The sequence below is a fragment of the Sparus aurata genome, chromosome 6, assembly GCF_900880675.1.
Source record: "Sparus aurata chromosome 6, fSpaAur1.1, whole genome shotgun sequence".
NCBI classification, from domain to species: Eukaryota; Metazoa; Chordata; class Actinopteri; order Spariformes; family Sparidae; genus Sparus; species Sparus aurata.
In genome coordinates, this window is record NC_044192.1 from 3,885,362 (window position 1) to 3,902,117 (window position 16,756).

The following is a 16,756-nucleotide window of genomic DNA, read 5'->3' on the forward strand; positions in this document are numbered from 1 at the left end:
GGACTGCTTCCCCCTCCTGAGGTGCCTGATGGTTTGCCAGAATTTCTTCGAGGCCGACCGGTAGTCCTCCTCCATGTTCTCCCTGAACTTTTCCCAGACCCGAATTTTTCGTGCTGCCACACGCTTGGCCTGCCGGTACCCGTCAGCTGCCTCAGGAGTCCCCCGGGCCAACCAGGCTCAATAGGACTCCTTCTTCAGCTTGACAGCATCCCTTACTTCTGGGGTCCACCACTGGGTTCAGGGATTGCCGCCACAACAGGCACCGGAGACCTTACGGCCACAGCTCCGGACAGCCGCGTCAACAATGGAAGTGGAGAACATGGTCCATTCGGACTCAATGTCCCCAGCCTCCCTCGGGATCTGGTCAAAGCTCTCCCGGAGATGGGAGTTAAAGATCTCCCTGACAGAGGGTTCTGCCAGACGTTCCCAGCAGACCCTCACAATACGTTTGGGTCTGCCCGGTCTGTCCAGCTTCCTCCCCTGCCAGCGGATCTGACTTACCACCAGGTGGTGATCAGTTGACAGCTCAGCCCCTCTCTTCACCCAAGTGTCCAAGACATACGGCCGGAGGTCAGATGACACGACCACAAAGTCGATCATTGACCTCCGGCCTAGGGTGTCCTGGTGCCATGTGCACATATGGACACCCTTATGCTTGAACATGGTGTTTGTTATGGACAAACTGTGCCCCAGTTGGAGCACTCTCCAGCACCCCTCCCAGGGACTCCAAGAAGGCCGGGTACTCTGCACTACTGTTCAGCCCATAAGCCGAGACAAGTGAGAGTCCTATCCCTGACCCGAAGGCGCAGGGAAGCAACCCTCTCGTTCACTGGGGTAAACTCCAACACATGGCGGCTGAGCTGGGGAGGTATAAGCAAGCCCACACCAGCTCGCTGCCTCTCACCGCGGGCAACTCCAGAATAGGAGAGAGTCCAGCCTCTCTCAAGGAGTTGGGATCCAGAGCACAGACTGTGCGTGGAGGCGAGCCTGACTATCTCTAGCCGGTACCGCTCAGCCTCCCGCACTAGCTCAGGCTCTTTCCCCCCCCAGCGAGGTGACATTCCATGTCCCCATGGCTAGAGTCATCCCCTGAGGATTGGGTTGCCGGGGCCCCCGCCCACGACTGCCACCCAAATCACACTGCACCGGCCCCTTCTGAACCCTCCTGCAGGTGGTGAGCCTACTGGAGGGCGGGCCCACGTCGTTCGTTCGGGCTGCGCCTAGCCGGGTCCCGTGAGCAAAGACCCGGCCACCAGACGCTCGCCTGCGAGCCCCAACCCCAGGCCTGGCTCCAGGGTGGGGCCCCGGTGACGCCAATCTGGGCGACGTACACTTCCTTGTTGTTAATTTCTTCATTAGGGGCTTTAAAATTATTAGCATTATTAGTATAACACAAATCCCTAACTGCTTTAAAGCTGAAAGGATTAGTCAATTAATTGATTAGTCATATCTATCCATCCATCCATTTTCTTCCACTTATCCAGGGCCGGGGCTTGGGGGCAGCTGTTTGAGCAGGGACACCCAGGCTTCCCTCTTCCGGACACTTGCTATAGCTCTTCCGGGAGGATCCCAAGGCTGTTCCAGGCCAGCCGAGTGACACAGTCACTCCAACGTCCTGGGTCTTCCTTGGGGTCTCCTCCTGGTGGGGCATGCCAGGAACACCTCCCAAGGAAGGCATCCAAGGGGCATCCAATACAGATGCCTGAGCCACCTCACTTGTATCCCCGATCTCATTCTTTTGGTCTTGATCCAAAGTTCATGACCATAGGTAAGGGTAGAAACGTACCCTGGAATAGACTTACCCAAGGAGGCTGAGGAGTGTGACCCCCGATAGTTGGAACACACTCTCTGATCCCCCTTTTTGAATAGAGGGACCACCACCCTGGTCTGCCAGTCCAGAGGCATTGTCCCCGACTGCCATGCAATGCTACAGAGATGTGTCAGTCCCCAGTTGAGGTCAACAGCTCCCCACCTCCACTGTAAACAGTCTTGGTGGAGGACTGCTTCCCCTTCCTGAGGCGCCGGATGTTTTGCCAGATTTTCCTGAGGCCGACCGGTAGTCCTCTTCCATGGCCTTCCTGAACATTTGGATGGCTGGAGGCCAGATGACACGACCACAAAATCGAACATTGACCTCCAGCCTAGGGTGTCCTTGTGCCACGTACACTGATGGGACACCCTTATGCTTAAACATTGTGTTCATTATGGACAAACTGTGACTAGCACAGAATTCCAGCACTAGAACACCACTCGGGTTCAGATCGGGGAGGCCGTTCCACCCAATAACATCCCTCCAGGTAACACTGTCGCTGCCCACTTGAGCGTTGAGGTCCCCCCGTAGAACGATGGAGTCCCTGGTTGGAGCACTTTCCAGTACCCCTCCCAGGGCCTCCAAGAAGGCCAGGTACTCTACACTGCTGTTCGGCCCATAAGCCGAAACAACGGTGAGGGACCTATCTCCGATGAGCCAGCCCACGCCAGCCTTCGAGCCCCAGGCCTGGCTCCTGGGTGGGGCCCCGGTAACACCATTCCAGGTGACATGAACGTACTTGTTTCAATATCTATCATCAGTGGCATTGGAACTGCTCTTAGTCTGACCCCCACCTAAGACCTGTTTGCCTTGGGAGACCTTACCAGGGGCATTAAGCCCCGAACAACATAGCTCCTAGGATCATTCAGATACTCAAACCCTTCCACCACAGTAAGGTTGCAGTTCAGAGGAGGAGGTGATATAATGTTAGATATTTGAGGATATGTGGCTTTCCTCTTTTTCCTAGAATAATTCTTATGATTGTAAACTCATGCTTTTTTGATGCTGTGTAAAATGTTGGAAAACTGAATATTTTAGGCTACTAATCAGACACAACTAAACATTTCCATATATAATTATGGACTCTGCAGAATAACACAAGAATCGATAATTAAGAAAATACTTGATTATTTAACAAAGACAGTCATTTTACAGTTACATGCTTTTTGTGCATACTTTGAATATTAAACGAGCAATGTGTAAGACTTTCAGTTTAAAATATCAAAATGGAACTTGAAAATGAACAAGATCATAGAAAGAAGTAATAGTTGGCTACACATGTAATTTGACTCTTATTGCACACACATACATATTTTGAGTAGTGTATAGCCTCCTACATGTATCTAATGTAGTCCATCAACTAAATACACCACAGTGTTAGAATGAACTTGAACATCTGTCAATCTATATGCCTGATAATCAATACTTTACCTTAGAATTCACCTGTCTTACTAACATCCATATCGTACATGTGCCCCTACTTAATTAGAATCCCTAGCTGCACAGCAAACTTGCAGATGGAAGCTACAGCTGCCCCTTATTTGAGTATAAATTCCACTTGAATTCTTACACATTGCACCTTTAACATTCAACCATGGTCGTGTCATGTTTCTTTAGTTACTTCATCACACAGACTGTATGCACAATGGAAGAGAAGGTCAAACAGTATAAAAGACCACCTCTTTCATTAACTTGAATTTCAACTAATTTAATAATACTTACCCACCTGCTTGTAAGAAAAAGAATAGAAACAAGCAAAAGAAAAGAGCAGAGAGCTGCACAGCTTCATACACATTACACACATTGTACTACCCTATTTACCATTTGTACCCAACTCTAAAATCTAGCTGATTCAGTGAAATACACACATGATGTTTGCTGAATGTGTGGACCATGTTGGCATTGATGTAGTTGATGATGATGCCCAGGACAAAAACTGTTAAATTTCTGCGAAGAGCTGTTAGAAACCTGTCCAGGTTATTCACAGCTCCTGTCACATTGCGGCCCACAGGTGTGAAATTCATGTTTGCAGTCGATGCACTTGTGTAAAAAGCAAATGACACAGAATAATGAAATGCATGTCATCTAAAAATCAACACCTTTAAAGTTTTGCAGAAGTAGTCAAGTGAAGCAGACCTGAGATAATGAACATAAACATAACATCAGTATGTGTGTGCTTCTGATCTGAAACACACCTTTTTAGTAGAGCTAGACCAATAAATCAACCAGGTTAATAACTCAGTCAGTACTTTATCTCTATTATAATAAAAGTTAACCTATCAGCGAAAACTGACAATGCCTTTATTTCTGTAAAATGTCCCACTAAATTCAATATGAGAGATTTGAATGAGTAATTATACACATTGTTATTGTTAAAATGTTCAAAGGTCAATGTTTTAGAGTCTTACAGGAAAGGAATAGAAAAAACAAATCATTTGACTTCTGACTTTAAACTCAGAATTCAGACTTTTTTCTTGGAATGAATAAGGTTATAATTTTAAGAAAAAAGTTCACAGTGCAGATCAAAAACACTTAATCCACTGAAGTGAATATATGACAGGCCACCTACAGTAACTCATATGTTGCGTATGTATGGGTATATTTTGCTGCGTGCCACATGAGTGTGAGAGCAGTGCAATATGTTGTCACAGGCTTCGTTTCACAACTTAAAACCTTATGTGTCCAGCAAAAATAATTATTGATATTTCCAACACCTGATACGAGCAGCTTACCCTGTGCTTTTGTTACTTTTACACTATTCAGTTTACTCAGGCAAGTAGCAGGTAATGTTACATTTAGCCAGACACAGTACTATTATACATTTATATTATATACAATTATATTCTGGGTATTTGATTTATTTTCTTGTCTCATTTCCAGTATCTTTGGTTTATTTTCAGATCTCATTGTACAGCTGTACCTCAGAAACACTGAATAACTTGACATACTGTACAGCTTCTGCTTGTATCGTGCCAAGCACATAAGCGGTTACATTTTGATATCCAAAAATGTTTAACAGTTGTGTGTCTGGCTAAATGTTGATTTATCTGCTACTTGCCTGACTGAAGTGATTAGTGTAAAGGTAAAGAAAACACTGGTAAAGCTGCTGAGACTGAGGAGTTTACTTGTTAAACCGTGTGGTTGACAGAAGTTTTACCAGTATCACCCTGGTTTGTGTTTTAGTGCTGACTTTACACAACAGATACCTTTTCAGGTACTTCCTGAAAGTATTGTCTCGTAGGCCATAAATAAATGGACTGATAGATCGTGGGAGCATCTGTACTGCAATATAGATGGCGAAGAGGGAGTCTGTAAAATTCTTCGGGAACCATTGCTGCAGAGCCTCTTTGAAATTAGGGGTCGCATATGAAGCCATACAAAGCAGCAGCTGAAACCCATGGAGGATGACTGTGTTTCTGGCTTTCTTTGCATTTTTGCTAGCTGTCTTTGCAGTGAAGAGGATCTTGAAGTAAGTGTAAGAGATGGTGATCCAAACTATAACTAGAAATACTAAATATGTGTTGTCGTTCTTCTTGGTGATGATGGGATGAGGGAATACATTGTTTCTGATGCAGAACACTTGAGAATAAAAGAAGCCTGGTGGCTGTGTGGCAAAAGTGATGAAGAGATCCGACAGACCAGAAAACGTGGTTGTTGTCCAGATTAAACCAATCAGCATTAACGTTCTCTTGACGGTGCAGATCTGCACGTGCTGAAGGGGGATGCAGATGGCGATGTAGCACTCGACTGCCATGCATGCCAGGTTCAGAGGAGTGTTTTCAGTGGTGAAAACAACAAGCAGCATGAAGATGCAACAGACGGAGACATTTATTTTGTAGATGGTGTAGCTGATGACAAACAGCATGACGGTCATGGTCACTTGGATCATGTCGTTGACCACCAGGTGAATGAAAAGTATATAGCGAGGATTCGTGTAGAAGATCTGAAGGATGGGAACAACAGCAGACAGGGTGTGAGAAAAAGTTTGTGGTCTGAGGTGAGGTGACTTACAGACATAACAACTCTAAAACTGCGTATTATCAAATGAAAAGCATTAAGTCAACTTGTCCCTGCAACTGTTAATTGCAGTACATCACTTTCTCCTGATCAGGACATAACAAAGCAAACCATGTTCCACCCAACAATACATCTGCTAACATGAGCTCTATGAAAGGTGGAGGAATACTCGACCTGGTGTTTGCTGAAGGTGTGAATGAGGCTTGCATTGATGTAGTTGATGGAGATCCCGAGAACCACAACGATCACATTCTTGATCACAGCTTTAGTGAAGGAGTCTCGATACTGTAAAACCACTGTCACATTGGCAGATGAGGCGTTCATCTCTTCAAAACTGAAGAGAAAAGAATAATCATAATTTTTCAGTTCAAAGTAAATAATTGCAGTGATTATAGGTTATAGGAAATGACCTCATGAGACAACACTGATTTTAACACTCCATTTTTGGAGAACTTTCTGAAGATCAGAAACATTTAAACTAAAAGAAGGTACAGCTAATAACTTAAGATACTTTTTAGATATTGTCTCAAATTTATACAAAAGCAAAATTAATTCAGAGCAAATGACAGCAAGTCACCACCAGTACACATTATAATTAGTAATCATCAATAACTTGTAAATCTTTAGGTTGCTCTACTCTTTTTTTCTTTCTTTTTTGTGAATACCTACGTGCATATTTAAATATTGATAGCCAATCTTACAGTAGATCAAAACACAAGATAAATCTGAGAATGATAATGATGCTAAAATGTAGTTATTTTCACTCAATACAAAATAATATTATACACTGTAATTTACATGATAACCTATAGGCTACTCATATTTATTCATAAATTTCACATTCTCAAATAGTATCATCACTAACTGTCTTAAGTGCCTAAAACAATCATGATGAACTGATTCATTAACATATATTTACATCTACAACAAAGACAGGGACACAAAGACAAAGATATGAGGTTGATACATTTATCATAGCATTTACTTCTAGTTCTTATAGGCTCCAAAAACTTGTTCTTAGCTCATTATGTATTAGTGCTTCATAATATCATATCAAAAGCTTAAACAATAGACCTACATCTGGCAATGGTTTAAAAGTTATGGGCTGTGTTTCAGCTTTCAACAAATGTAGATATAGATTATAGAAATAGAAATAGATTTTTTTTTTAAAATGAGGTAAAAATGTTTCAAGATAATCCAGCATGAGGCCTCTCAGTAACAACAACATGAGAACAAAGTCCCTAAGATCAGTTCAGTCAAAGGATCAGAGCGCAATTTAAAAATAAATAAAAACATTTATATGATCTTTCAATTGATATGAATGCATTTAAAGTCGTAAGATCGATTATTCAGTTGTTAATACGCTTATTAAGGTAAAAGCAAAAGATGACCAAATTTCTTGTAATCTGAACACTTTTAAAACCCTCAAAGTCTCAATGTTAAGGAGTCATGTCTTTCAGACTGTCCATGTTTCAATTCAGAACAAATAGTCTTGCACTGAACAGATTTAAAATGGTTCTTCAAAAACCAGAGACAATCCAGGCTTTCCAAATATAAGAAAGTGTAACAAACAAGGACTCTGGGAATCGAGAAAATGTAAAAAATTTAAATATCAGTGCATTATCATGGCTAAATAATTTAAAGGCTAGCCATTAAAAAAGCCAAAAATGTTTCAACACTCGTTCTTCATTAGGCTTCCAAAAAACAAATGTTAAAATGTTACAGTGGGAAATGAAAATAAATAAAGTCAGCAGGTAAAAAAGACTCACATTGAACTTCTATCATACTAATAAAATATCAGTCCATTCAGAACACAGTTCAAAGGATCACGTAGTTTCTTGTGGGTGTGATTTACCTTAGTTAATGCGTTTGGACCAGGACACCAACAATATGTCTAAAGACAATCTCAGAGTTTATATGTGATGCTGTGACGGATAATCCCTGGTGTGTGAATGCATCGTAACCTTGCATGTGTAGAGTGTGTGTGTTCATACATTTAATCATCTTTAATTTTTATTCTTTTTGTTGTTTCGTGTGAACACAAATGTGAATTTTTTAAAAGTCGCAAATCTGCATTTGCACTGTAATGAATGTGGAAAACTAGACTTCAAAGCAGAGGCGTCATGTACGTACACAGCACTGGCACGTTTGAAAGTCCACATATGTGTGACATTTTGTGATTGAGCTGTAATCATCACTATAAAAAATAAAATATAACAAATTCATACAGAAATACCAATGGTATATTAAAAAGATAAATATTATTTCAACACATAACCGGACCACTTACAACAAAAGGAATTTCATATCTCTGAGCTGGATCTTGTTGATATTTTGCCCAGAGCTGCTTAACCTATTGTTTTTAAAAAAGGGTTATAATGGTGCCAAATAACACACACTCTGGGTTATCTTGTTGCCTTGAACTGATCAGAAACATAGTTTTCATTGAGCAAACATCCAAAGACAACTGAAAAGTATACCTCAAACAAGCCTGTGTCTGTAGAACATCATCTAAACCAAATCCACTTGAATAACTTATAAGAAAGAGCAAATAACAATCAGGACTATGAGCAAGTATTCAATGCCGTCTGTTATCAGCAATTTGTGACTCACTGCACATTTTGGTCGGTAGCAAAAAAGTACTGATGTTTGATTCCCAGCCCTTTTCCCCATCATTATGACTCATATGATTATAAAGTCTTACAAGTATGAACTCGTGCTTTTTTTGGCATGAGAAAAAATATATATATAAGTCGTTTATTGTCCGCCGACAATATTAAGTTGCCTTAACAATTCTGACTGAAGCTGAGGAGAAAGTCAGTCGATGTTGGACAGAGTGACCAAATGTGCATATGGGCGAGGTTGGGATGGATGGGTCAAACACAGAACATTAACCCAGGAGACCTCTGTTGATGCCCTGTGGAAACCAAAAGTCAACTCTGACTTATTTTAACGGACATACAAAGTTAAAATATGTAACATAGTTAACTTACATAATGTGAAGTGAGTAAAGTAACTTACTGTTACGGCGGGGTTCTAGGTCAGGACCCAAAAGCAGATGGAGCTGAGGCAGAGGCCAGTTGTAACAGGATTTTATTAGGCTCAGAGTTCGTAGGGAGGTGGGGTCTGCAGGCAAGCAGATCGGCAGGTGTAGTCGGTAGGTCGGTGTAGGCGGGCAGAGAGGTGAAAAAAGGACACAATGGTGAGATGGGCTCAGAAAAACACACTAGAAACGCTTAGAAAGTTCAAAAAGTCACATAAAGCTATGCGTAGGCTCTTGATAAATTCACCGTAACTGGTGGAACAATCTGGCATCGGAGTGGAGGCATGGCCGGGCTTAAGTAGCAGGGGGATGATGATGAATGAATGAAACCCAGGTGCGCCTCTCTGCTGGAGCCGTTAGGTTGGCACGCCCACAGGTCTGGGAGCCGGTAGACGGGAGCCGGTGAGGGAAGAAAAAGGGGGTAAACACAGAATACCCCGATACACCCGACTGCTCCCACTCACACCATGACAGTACCCCCCCCCCAACGGGCGCCTCCAGGCAACCTACCAGGTTTGTCGGGGAACTCCCGGTAGAAGTCTCTGAGCAGGGTAGCGTCTACAATAAAAGAGCTTGAAACCCAGGAGCGCTCCTCCGGGCCGTAGGGCAGATGGGTGGCCCAGGAGACGGGATGTTGGGTATAGACGCAGTCCTGGTTCGCCCGCTCCGTCTGCCCGTTGGACTGAGGATGGTATCCTGAAGAGAGGCTGACCGAAGCCCCGATTGCCTGACAAACGTCTTCCAGACCTGCGAGATGAATTGTGGCCTCCTGTCGGATACTATGTCGACAGGAATCCCGTGGATCTTGAAAACGTGGAGAACGAGGAGGTTTGCGGTCTCCAGGGCAGACGGGAGTTTGGACAGGGGGACAAAATGCACAGCCTTAGAAAATCTGTCAACAATGGTGAGTATGACAGTTTTACCTTCAGAAGGCAGCAGTCCTGTCACAAAGTCCACGGCGATGTGAGACCACGGTCGATGGGGCACAGGCAGAGGTCGTAACAGACCGGCCGGGGCGGGATGAGAGGCCTTGCCGTGGGAGCAGACGGAGCAGGCGGAAATGAACTCTTTGGTGTCTAAATAGATCGCCGGCCACCAAAAACGACCCCTAATAAAGGATAGGGTTCTCTGAAACCTCGGATGACAGGCCAGCTTTGAAGAATGCCCCAACTGGAGAGTATGACCACTAGTAGCTCCCGATTGCCGACGTCATAATTCCTCTCGGCTGGGGAAAGACGGCGAGAGAAAAAGGCGCAGGGGTGCAACTTCTGGTCAGCAGGTGAACGCTGAGACAACACAGCCCCCACTCTGGTGTCTGAAGCGTCCACCTCCACCATGAACTGGAGGCTGGTGTCTGGGTGGGAGAGGACCGGGGCTGAAGAGAACAGAGTCTTAAGGCGACCAAAAGCCGCCTCGGCTTTGGGAGACCACCGATATGGGAGCTTGATGGAGGTGAGATTGGTGAGTGGGGCCGCCACCCGGCTGTAATCCCGGATGAACCGTCTATAAAAATAAGCAAAGCCCAGGAAGCGCTGCAGGTGTTAGCGGTTCTCCGGCACCGGCCAGTCAGTCACTGCTCGCACCTTCACGGGGTCGGCCCTCACCTGTCCACACTTGATGATGAAACCGAGAAAGTCCACAGATGTGACGTGAAACTTGCACTTCCCTGCCTTAACGTATAACCTGTTCTTGAGGAGACGCTGGAGCACCAGGTGAACATGCTGTACGTGCTCCTCCAGATTCTGAGAGAAGATGAGGATGTCATCCAAATAGATGAACACGAACCGGCCCAGCATGTCGCGGAGGATGTCATTTACTAGGTTCTGGAAAACCGCAGGCGCATTGGTGAGGCCGAAAAGGCATAACCAGATATTCGAAGTGGCCTAAAGGTGTCTGGAACACAGTCTTCCAATCGTCCTTCTCGCGGATGCGCACCAGATGATATGCGTTGCGCAGGTCCAGTTTAGAAAAGACGGCGGCTGGGTGGAGAGGGCCGAAGGCGGAGTCGATGAGGGGCAGAGGATACTTATCCTTGATGGTGATATCGTTTAAGCCCTGATAATCAATGCAGGGGCGGAGGGAGCCGTCCTTCTTAGCCATGAAGAAGAATCCCGCCCCTACTGGCGAGGAGGACGGGCGGATGAGTCCGGCGGCGAGGGAGTAGTTGATGTAGGCCTCCATGGCCTCTAGTTCGGGGCGGGTGATATTGTACAGCCGACTCGAGGGCAGGGTGGCGCCTGGCAGCAGGTCGATGGCGCAGTCATATGGCTGGTGGGATGGCAGTGAGAGAGCTCGATCCTTGCTAAACACCTCGCTGAGGTCGTGATAGACAGGGGGAATAGAAGTGAGGTCCATGGGCTGGGGAGCGACAGGTGTAGAGGGGCTTCCGGGAGGGGCAGCAGAGTGTAGAATGGCAGTGGGTACTCCAATTAACAATTCTGGAACCTGACCAGTCAATATGTGGGTTATGCAGTTTTAACCAGGGAAGCCCCAGTACTAGGGGAGACTGGGGCGAGGGAATTACAAACAGCTGAAAAGTTTCTTGATGATTACCGGACAGAAGGAGTGTTAAAGGAACAGTTCGTCTTTTTACCTGAGGAAGCAGCAGGTGGGGATGAGGAGGCAGCAGGTAGGGCTGGACGATTATGCTAAAAATAATAATCACGATTATTTTGATTGATATTGAAATCACGATTAATAAATACGATTATTCACTGATTTGAAAAAAAGTATTTATTGAGCTCAACTTTAAATATAACTTTTAGAAAAACAACCAGATAGATTAGTAGTAAAAAAGTAAATGATAATAATATTTGTATGTTTGCGTGATGGCAACACGTACCGCTTGTCCAAAGTGTTGACCAGTGTCTTGAAGCCTGGGTTGTTAATTGTACTGATAGAGCACATGTCCTTAGCTAGCATGAATGTCACAGCCTCCGTAATCTCTCGCTGTTGCCGGGAGCCGGTGGGCTATGGAGCGGCATTGTAAAGAGTGTCGTCAATGGAGGACTGTGTTGCGGTGGTGGTGGCTGTGGCTGAAGTTGACGCTCTTACACTTTTTTGGGTCTTTTGCTCCTTCAATACTTTGTCATAGACCACTTTATGGTTAAATAAATTTGTCGTGTTGCCCTGGGGTGCAGACACGACGGTGTGACAGACTTTGCAAACAATCTCCTTCTGCTCCATGTCCGGCGATTTGAAGCCAAAATGTCTCCAAATGACCGAAGTTGTCCTACCTGTCTTTTCAACTAAAGGCTCAGGCTGCTTTTCTGCCATGTTGTCAATCGCTCGTTCCACAATTTATCCACACACTCACTGCTGCAGCTGCAGGCGACACAGGTGAATTCACTGTGCTTTTACAGCGCAGTAATTTGCATACACGACGCGCGGCGGCACATTAATTGTTTGTCTTCGATTACAGTGTTTTCATGATCGTGAGAAGCCAAAATCGAAATCGCGATCAAAATTCGATTAATTGCCCAGCCCTAGCAGCAGGTGGAGATGCGAGGCTCGTCCCGGTGGTAACAAGGGACAGCTGGGAGCACACCTGATCCATGCGATCTCCCAGCTGCGTCACGCTAGTGGTCAACCCTCGCAGAGCCTCCATTACCTCCTGAAGGGCTTGTTCGTGTTGTCCGATCATTATTCCTTGGGAGCCGAGGGCGTGCTGCAGGCGCTCGCATTCCGCTGGGTCCATGCTGGCCAGATTGTTCTGTTACGACAGGGTTCTAGGTCAGGACCCAAAAGCAGATGGAGTTGAGGCGGAAGCCGGTTGTAACAGGATTTGATTAGGCTCAGAGTTCGTGGGGAGGTGGGGTCAGCAGGCGAGCAGGTGTAGTTGGCAGGTCGGTGTAGGCGGGCTGGCAGGCAGGTGGACAGGCTGGCAGGCTGGCGGGCAGGCGGCTCGGCTGGAGAGGCGTGGAGATCTATCTGCCGCGAGGCAGGAGCACAGAGAGGAAAAAAGGACACAATAGTGAGACAGGCTCACAAAAACACACTAGAAACGCTTAGAAAGTTCAAAAAGTCACAGAAAGCTATGCGAAGGCTCTTGATAAATTCACTGTAACTGGTGGAACAATCTGGCATTGGAGTGGAGGCATGGCTGGGTTTAAGTAGCAGGGGGATGATGAATGAACGAAACCCAGGTACGCCTCTCCGCTGGAGCCGGTACGGTTGGCATGCCCACAGGTCCGGGAGCCGGTAAGGGAAGAAAAAGGGGAAAAAAACAGAATACCCCGATACACCCGACTGCCCCCACTCACACCCTGACACTTACATAGATGATCTAAGTTACGCAGCAAAAGTGCTTTTTCTTTTTTTAAACCCTAAACATGATCTTGGCCTAGAGCTATCCAAAGGCTTTGAGGGCTCCATCAAACCAAACTAACGTTAACCACGCATTTGTCCTGTTGTCCTGTTGTTGGTCAAGCAGTCATTTCTGGAGTCATTGGCAAACAATCTGTTCTTTTACCCATGATCTGATGCTTACTGTGGGCACACTTTCCAAAACAGAATAGTTTTCAGGTACCTTCTGAATGTCTTGTCTCTTATATTGTAGATGATCGGACTAAGTGATCTTAGCAGGATCTGTGCAATGATGTAACATGCGAATAAGGTGTCTGTTTGATTCATAGGGAACCATTGCTGCAGAACATCTTTGAACATGGGGGTCACATTTGAAGTCATACAAAGCAGCAGCTGGAACCCGTGGAGGAAGAACATGTTTCTGTCTTCTGGTAAATGTTTTAGATTTTTACGGGAGAGGAATAGAAAAAACAAATCAGCTGACTTTAAACTCAGAATTCAGACTCTAACACCTGACATAAGCAACTCACCCTGTGCTATTATTACCTTTGCACTGTTCAGTTCACTCAGGCAAGTAGCAGACAATGTAACATTTAGACAGACACAGAACTGTCATACATTTTATATTATGTTATATTCTGGGTATTTGATCTACACTGTTAAAAGGGATTTGGGCTTTTAGTCAGAAGGACTGTTGTTGTCAAGCTGGGAAAACTCATTGCCCATTACAACAAAGTAAGAAGAGTTATGACAACTTCAACTTTGAAAAAGTGCGGAAACTCATCAAAAACCCATAATAATCCGTTCAGTTAACTTCATAATGTACATAAGGTGAGCATTTCAACCAACGCACATGCGCAGGCAATGCGACGTCACTCGCAGTGTTGGATTTGGATATCCGAGGCAACCGCCATCTTTTTTTCCTCGGAGCCGAGCCGTCCAAGTAAGTACATACAATTATTTTTAGCAAAGTTAGTTCATCTGTAGGCAATGAGCATTAATCGTCTAACGTCTCTCCATCTCGAATGGTCTGTCAACATAACCTGTGATGATTATTTAATGTTTAGTTCGTTTTCGGAAATACGTTAACATGTAGCGCTAGCCAGCTAGCGGACTGAAACAGCAAGCATTTAAGGTAGAGTTGAGCCTCATACTCGACTGTAACAAGCATTCTGCACCGATAATATGTTCTTATACAAGTGAAAAGGCGAGACCTGTCCTCATTATTACAGAAAAATGTGTCAACAGTGGGAACATTATACCTGGGTCAACCCGCTAATGTAACGTTAAATTATGTGACGTCGCCACTCGTAACGTTACAAGAACCTTTGCTCGCACTCAACCTGGCACAGCATTGACAAGACAGCCAGATAACAGAGCAAGTCATGGTCCGTGGGGAAGAGGAAAAACACTGACCACCGCTGTAGTGTATGGATTATAATTTTTAATGTAGAGTTAGATGCAGCTAACACGTCGTGATAGGTGATTGTTTTAATCCGTCCTCCTAGTAAAGGAAAGACAAAATGCGCAGGTCTTAGCAAAGGAAAATCACATAGGCTACATCAGCGGCCCTCAATAGGCGGCCCCCGGGCCGCATCCGGCCCGCCGGCCTCCTATTTGTGGCCCCCGAACTGTTGTTCCTTCACCATGTGTTTTGGTTGGGTCAGCATATGTACACCGGGACTTGTCTCCATGCCAACGATACACAGACAGGTGGGTCACTCACGGGTGCGAGCGTAACTTTTTACCTTTCACTTTCGTTTTCGGAGCAGTTCGCGTATTCACATTTTACCGGTGGTAAGACATTAAAAATAACGTGTTTCCAAGTACACTGGTTTAACAAAGTGAACAGCGAAGATCGGGGACTCAGAGAAATAAATGCATTTGCATTCATTCGTATCTAACAATGCAAGAGTCAGAGAAATTACCCGTGTGTGACGTGGTTAAACAAATTACCGTATTGACCCGAATACAGGACAAGGTTTTTTTCGATGAAAATTATGTGAAAAGGTGGGGTCGTCTAATAATCGGGGTCTAACTGTTAACACATGCTGATAGTTGTCTGGGTCGCTACGCGACCGCAACTGCAGAGGGCGCCAGCTTATTGTAGAGACGTCACTGACGCTGTGGCTGGGGTTATCTGTCAATCACAGCGGAGAAGAAGTGAAAGGAGATGAAAAATGGAGAGAAGCGTGGATTTTTCGGAGTAAAGTAGATCAAAAGTGGGGCGAGTTAACAGACATCTGAGGCGGAGCTATGATGGTAATTTTAAGATAATGGTGATCAATGCAGCGGAGGCGCCAAACAACTGTCAACCAGCCAAGAAATGTGGAGTTACGGAGTGTAACGTCGGAAGACGGCGGGTCCAAAAAGACCGTCTGAAAACGCTGACAGTAAGAGAAAAGCTTAAAAAGAGGGATCGTCTTATAATCAGAGTCGTCCTATATTTGGGACAGTACAGTACAGTTTCATCATGTATTTTCACGTAATCACGTGAGTTAACGTGCGGGGAGTTTCTCCCGGCTAACAGCCTTTCACTCACGGTGCCAAATTTTTTTTTATCATCCTTGTTAAAACTCAACACCATTTAATCAAAGAACAAATGACGTGAATCAACCCACAACCATCTTACATATCATCTTATTCACAGACACATTCACGAACCGTAATTACACCAACAGAATACCCAAGAGTCATTGCGCCACAGTCCACAAGGTGCATTACAATATGCCAGGAAAAGCTGTGATACAGATTCCCAATTTGAAACGGTATTATGAGATGAAGCATAGGAACTTTGAAGAGACATTTCCTCAAAATTCAGAGATAAGCACAACACAAATAAATCCACTGAAATCGTCATATCAAGCTGCAAGCAGGATTCTTGTCACATCTATGTCACAATGAAATAAAATAATGCATGAAGTGATGGACACAATGTTTGAAGGCAAACCAAAAGAGGAAATATTCAACTATGTATTTTAATTTATGTTAAAATAGAAAATACATTTAATTTCTGTTCGTATTTTGTTGTTTACAATGAAAAGGACATTTTGTTTTGAATATTACAGTATTATTGCATGTGGCCTGACCGGCCTCAATACATGGACCTTTGAGTCATTGAAAAAAATCTATGTGGCCCTTCAAGATTTGTATTTGAGTACCCCTGTTCTATTGTATATATTCCCAGACTATCTACTTTATTATTTAATATTTTATTTTATTGTTTACTTTATTATGTTATGTTACGACCCTAGAGGTCATGTGTCTATTTGTCTGTTTTTAATATCCCTCTTTTACCTATGAGTGTGTGTGTGTGAGATTGGTTGCAGGTGTGTCTGGTTGTAGGTTGCCCCATGGAGCTGATTGGCTGCTTTCCTGGAGCCATGGGTTTAAAGGCCGGCTCCTCTCCAGTTCCTGTGGGCTCTCCTCTGCTGTTCCAGACTACCAGCATTTGTGTGATTGTGGAACAACTATGTTTGAATAAAAACTTTGTTGTTCCACAATCACACAAATGCTGGTAGTTTTTGGTGTGGTCACAGGTCCCAATTGTTACGGCCAGGGCCTAGGGGAAACCCTGGCGT

The 16,756-nt window shown here is 44.6% G+C and overlaps 1 protein-coding gene across 1 annotated transcript; it reads right to left on the bottom strand.

Moving 5' to 3' along the window:
* Window positions 1-1,450: 1,450 nt before the first annotated feature.
* On the bottom strand, window positions 1,451-8,914 carry LOC115582806 (odorant receptor 131-2-like). Its single transcript, XM_030419013.1, has 5 exons — window positions 8,849-8,914; window positions 6,002-6,161; window positions 4,936-5,753; window positions 2,215-2,504; window positions 1,451-1,743 (listed from the first exon to the last, which is right to left on the bottom strand). The coding sequence occupies exons 2-5, from the start codon at window positions 6,149-6,151 to the stop codon at window positions 1,451-1,453; spliced, it is 1,551 nt and encodes a 516-aa protein (XP_030274873.1). The 5' UTR covers window positions 6,152-6,161; window positions 8,849-8,914.
* Window positions 8,915-16,756: the final 7,842 nt, after the last annotated feature.